The sequence below is a fragment of the Triticum dicoccoides genome, chromosome 6B (assembly GCF_002162155.2).
Source record: "Triticum dicoccoides isolate Atlit2015 ecotype Zavitan chromosome 6B, WEW_v2.0, whole genome shotgun sequence".
Classification (NCBI taxonomy): domain Eukaryota; kingdom Viridiplantae; phylum Streptophyta; class Magnoliopsida; order Poales; family Poaceae; genus Triticum; species Triticum dicoccoides.
In genome coordinates this window covers 666,450,869-666,456,694 of record NC_041391.1, presented here as the reverse complement: position 1 = coordinate 666,456,694, position 5,826 = coordinate 666,450,869, and the positions used below count along the sequence as shown (strand labels likewise).

General features: G+C 41.6%; 1 protein-coding gene across 1 annotated transcript; it reads right to left on the bottom strand.

Annotated features, from left to right (window-relative positions):
- Positions 1–356: 356 nt before the first annotated feature.
- LOC119324807 lies at positions 357–3,077 on the bottom strand. Its single transcript, XM_037598574.1, has 6 exons — positions 2,931–3,077; positions 2,768–2,854; positions 2,285–2,467; positions 1,265–1,474; positions 913–1,059; positions 357–788 (listed from the first exon to the last, which is right to left on the bottom strand). The coding sequence occupies exons 1-6, from the start codon at positions 3,072–3,074 to the stop codon at positions 417–419; spliced, it is 1,143 nt and encodes a 380-aa protein (XP_037454471.1). The 5' UTR covers positions 3,075–3,077; the 3' UTR covers positions 357–416.
- Between the last annotated feature and the right edge of the window lie 2,749 nt (positions 3,078–5,826).

The window sequence follows — 5,826 nt, the reverse complement described above, 5'->3', positions numbered from 1 at the left end:
GGACGGGGGAGGCGCGCGCGGCTGGTCTGTCGGTACTTGCTAGTTTTGCTCCGTCGCAACCATTATCCCCGTGGCTGGCTTTTCTACTCCCTCCCGGCATACTTTGCAAGAAACAAGAAAATCCCATCCGAACCACAGTGTGATTTCATCACATATTCTCGCTATCATCATGCACACGGAACTCCATGATATATAAGCCTCTTAGAAATTCCATCAATAGAGGCTACATACAAATGTAGAGTGTACATTCACTCATTTTGTTCTGTATATGGCCCGTGTTGAAATATCTAAAAAGACTTGTATTTAGAGACAAAGAAAAGTATATATATATATACACCATCACTCATTCCATCATATATATGGTGACTGTTTTATTAGCTTTGTCTTGTGCGTCCATACATATTACTATCATCAGATCAGGACCTCATGGAACCTGGTCCACCATAGTAGATAGTCATCCCGAAATCCTTGCTAATGTCAAATCCACCCGTGGTGTATTTGGACTGATCGCTCGACCCAATCTCCACCATGTATCTATTTGGGGTCGCAAACTTGACCGTGTCGTCTGCAATCTCGATCTTTCTTATGAACGCTGCTTTTCTAAATCCTTCCGAAGCAAAATGCCCGCTGCCCATCTGCGGAGACTTCGATGACGCTGTCGGCCCCTCAACCTGCCCGCCCCAGAACGCCAAATCGCCCCTGTATCTAATGAATTCAAACAGCCCACCCGGCCAATATCCAATTGGCATTTTATTGTAACTCACCCACCAATAGTTTGATGTCGGCTCCTAAAATAATTCAATATTAATTAGTTAGCTATATGGCCATAAATAAATAAATTAATTAGTTCATTTGTACATGGTACATACTTGAGGCATCGCAAATTTATTTTAAGAATAACATAATACATACCTTGAATATTTGAATGTCTGCTACTCTCTGGTCTCCACCATATACAGAGGATGGTTGTATTCTTGATCCAGGACCAATGTGGGGGTGGACTTGCACATATCCAGGACAGCTGTGGTCAATGCAGCCCTTCTTTGAATAGCCATCGAACTGTGAAGTTTGTTCCAAGGTCAAAAACAAAAAAAAATCAACATACATTATTAATATATATATATATATATTAATAATTAATATATATATATAATTAATGTGTGTGTGTGTGTGTGTGTGTGTGTGTGTGTGTGTATATATATATATATATATAGAGAGAGAGAGAGAGAGAGAGAGCATGTATCCAAATAATAATATGCATTACCCAAGAAACATGAAGTCTAACAAAAGCATCACCACTCAATGCTGGAGCTACCCGAAGACCGGCGCTCACCCGATCAGGCTGTTGTCCTCTTCTATTTTCAATACTTATCCAAATTGCACTGGAATCCTGGCTACCTTTAACCTTTGGCTCCCAAATATTTAATGAAGCACGCGCCCCATATAAATCACCCATGTATCTGAGTCCTGCCCTCTGCAAGAAATAAAAGTAACATCTGCAAATGTCAAGAATGAATACTATGTATAGATAAACCTGATAGGATATCACATCTAATTCACGTTATAAAAAATGTAAGGCGCCAATCCCATCAGAATTTTTAATTGGACCACTAATTAAGCTAAGAAGTTCTAAGTTATGTGACACATAAATTATATTATATTATTCATATTCAAATGCATTTTAAATGTTATCACTTTCGTTTCATATTGCCATGTTGTCGATACAACTTAAATCTTAAGATGTGTGGTCATTCACATTTTGAATGAATACAACTTAATGCCAAAAACTAAGAATTTGGGACTAGTATATATGAAACTCTCCAATAGAGTGTTACTAAAACTTGGTAATGAAATCGGAATTCCTTCATGTACAGCTAAAATAATGCTCATACATAACTTATTTAGTAGATATAAAAATCTAAGGGCACAAAAATCATTCCTAACTACTCAAATGTTGTAGAGTACAAGGCCCGTCATTCATTATAAAATTGCCAAAAAAACTCGTTGTTCCATAATAACTTGGTGAATCTAAACCGTTCATTATTGTGACCCTCGATGGAAGATTAACCGTTACCATCCAAATATGACTTTTTTTCTTAGAGTACTTTCTTAGAATTTAATTAGATTATTTATAGTGTCTATGGTGCATCTTTAATCCAACATTGTACATATGATATGCATCATAAATGCAACAATTGTACGTCAATTGGAATAATCAACCCTATCAAAACATCCCATCAAATTATGATAACAAATTCATTTTGTAACTTATACAAAAACTCACCTCCCATTGCATATCGTTTTTGAGCCCATCAATATTGTGTGTTGCTATGGTGGTACTTCCGTTACTACGCAGTATTGGAACTGTTCCTGTTGGGCACTCGATGATAGATGGTTCCGCTTGTGAAAAAGAATCCGAAGGAAATGATTCGGTATCCATCCAAACAGGGATAGAACTTGGTTTCATCTGTTTGAAAATAAAATCAACCACCATGTAACAAAATATTACAAATGCATCAGACAATACACACAAAACATGTTGTAGTTTTATTCATCATTGACATAGCTTATACTATGTCAAAAGGTTGTCACTTTAGTTCACTTTCAATAGTCCTAATTTTCTAATGTAAAAAAGCATATCCAGAAAGATTGATGAAACAAGAATGGAGTAGAACACGCTAAAGCAACATTCGTGGACTTAATTATGAACTGACAATATACTGAGCAATTCATGGATGTATATCATATTTTTATGAAATTAATTTACCTGGATTTTATGGTCTTTCAACAATGGGTGGTTTAAACCCGGTTGCTTGTACACATCGATGCAGTCATAGACGTCTCCGTCTGCCATCTATTTTGAGATTTCCTTTGCTTGTTAGTCATAAAAATATATGCGAAATATACATGAGAAGGTTAATTAGTCATACCTGAATGGCTTTATTAACTCCTTGATAAGTGAGAATCTGGGTACTGTCTTCCTCTTGCCTTCTATATCTCACATCTTTTCCTCTGGTCGCTAGAACAAGAAATGACATGAGAAGAGTCACACTAATGGCTTGTGTTCCTTTCATTGTTAGAACCTGGAATTGTTAGTTTTGGAATTCCTATACCACCATATTTATATTTATCTGAGCGTACCACACATTTAATGTTGCAAATAATTATAAGATATATCATAAGGAATTAGTTCACTGTACGCGTACAAAAGATATCATATATTAATTGCACTAAGATATATTACCTCTACAAAATTATAGCATTAATTGCACTATGATAAATTGTGTTGGAAAATATGCCATTAATTTTCCTAAGATATGATCATCCTTCTCTTTTGTACAAAATATACGGTGTTAATGCCATATAAATGATGTGATGTGTTTGATGCATAGGAAAATCTTCACAAGTTCCAAGTTTGATACGGAAAGTGTTAACATGATTAATTTATTGCCACCAAAAGATATGCTTCTCCCTCTGTTCCCAAATATAAATCTTTTTAGAGATTTCAACAAGAGACTGCATACGGAATAAAATGGGTGAATCTACACTCTAAAATGTGTCTATGTGCATCCGTATGTTGTAGTTCATTTGAAACCTCTAAAAAGACTTATATTTAGAAACGGAGGGAGTAAATATAAATGAGAAGGTTAATTTTTCATACTACCCGAATGGTTTTGTTAATTTGTCAGTAAGTGAGATTTGAATACGGCCTCACAATTTCTTTCATCATTTATCCTTGAAATGTTTTATACCATCAACTTTATTACCCAACCAACATATTTTTGAAGAGACTCTTTCACGCACGCGCGCTGGAGATCAATTGATCCAAAGCGAAGGGCCAAGCCAACAACGTTTCCCTTGGGGCCCCACGTGGATTGATGACTTGCAAGTGTACAGAGCTGTTGTAGCACTTTCGTGTGGTAAATAAAGTGTCGAACCCAAAGGGAACGAATAGGAAGGCATAAGGACAAGTCGCTGCTTAGGTAGAACCAACGGACGGCGGAGGCGCGCTGCCGGTCCGTCAATACTCGGTAGTTTTGCTCAGTGTGATTTCATTACATGTTCTCGCTACGATCATGCACATGGAACTCGATGATATATAAGCCTTTTAAAAATTTCAACAGAGACTACATACAAATGTATATAAACGTATTTAGAGTGTAGATTCATTCATTTTAAAAAGACTTGTATTTAGAAACGAAGGAAAAAATCACTCATTTGATCATATGGTGGCTGTTTTATTAGCTTTGTCGAGTCCATACATATTACTATCATCAGACCCTCTTGGAACCTGGTCCACCATAGAAGATACGCATCCCTAAATCCTTGGTAATGTCAAATCCACCCGCGGTGTATTTGGATGGATCGCTCGACCCATGTGATCCGAGCTGGACTTGGATCGTGACCGAGTAAACTTTGGGCTTTAGGGTCCATGTGGGGCCCAAGTGTTGAGCCCGCGATTGATAGCTATATATAGTGGTGGTGCGGCACACTTATTTGATTTCGGCGCCCTCACTAGGGCTTTGCATGTGTTGCAACTAGCCACCTCCACTCGCCGCTGGTTGTCTAATCGGACCTAGCAGTCTGCAGCACAACGTTTCTCCTGCACGCGCGGATATCGTTAGAGGCGGTGTAACCTGCAAAAAAAATGTTGTTTTTGCACTCGATCGATTAGTATTGCAGCTGATGAGACGAGGCTGTACGCGCGATCGATTGAGTCGCGAGTTGATGATCCCCGTCGCGGCGGCGACGCCGAGCGGAGAGGAATGTGACGACCTCGCATATATAGGTTGACTGACGGCCGCGTCAGCGGGAGAGGTGATTGTGCTTCCGACGGACGCCGTCGTCAACGAGTCTCCGTCCGACGACGACGCACGCACGCGTTCTGGGCGCCGCCGATTCGCTGGAGAGGCCTTTGTGCTCCGTCCGTAACTACAATCACAAAGTACACGTTCAGTCGAGGATTGACTTGGTTGGCTAGTCCACGTCCAACCCGAGCGTGACTCGTGCGTGAACCATGCACGTACACGCTCGGCACACGATCAGACTCAGACTCGGATCACGACCGTGCAACCTACGCCGCACTAGATATGTAATCCTCTCCCCCGCTGGGCACACACGCGAGTTTTTCCTACGCAGTTCACATGCGATCGATCGATATGGATCTGATCCAACCCCCAAAAAGAAGAAGATCTGATCCGATCCTGTCCATAGCGGCGTCGAATCCGCAGTGGTCCAGCCTCCTGCCGGATCTCCTGGGCCAGCTGATCGCCCGCCTCCCGCACATCGCCGACCGCGCCCGCTTCCGCGCCGTCTGCCGCTCGTGGCACTCGGCCGTGAGCCTGCATGTCTCCCCTCGGCGGCGGCTCCCGTGGGTCGTCCTTCTCGACGGCACCTTCCTGACGATCTCAGACGGCGGCATCCACCCCGCACCCTTTGGCAAGAACATAGAGTGCGTTGGCTCAACCGGCGACTGGATCGCCCTCGACTGTAAGGACGAGGCCACGCAGACGCACACATATAGGCTGCACAATCACTTTTCCGGCGCCACCGTTCCGCTCCCAGAGCTGGACTCCATCATCGGCAATGTTCCGGAGGATTTTGAGATCCGCAAGGTGGTCATGCGACACCCAAAGACCTTATTGCTGTCACGGGAAACATATGGAAGTATCCTTTGATCCTGTGTGGACCTGGAAAGGGAGTGTGGGTACCGAAGCTATTTTCCATGCCGTACTTTTGTATCTGTGACATTCTATTTTCTGGAGACAACAAGCTCTATGCAATCACCAAGGCCGAGGACCTTTTTACACTCCATCTTGCCGAGGA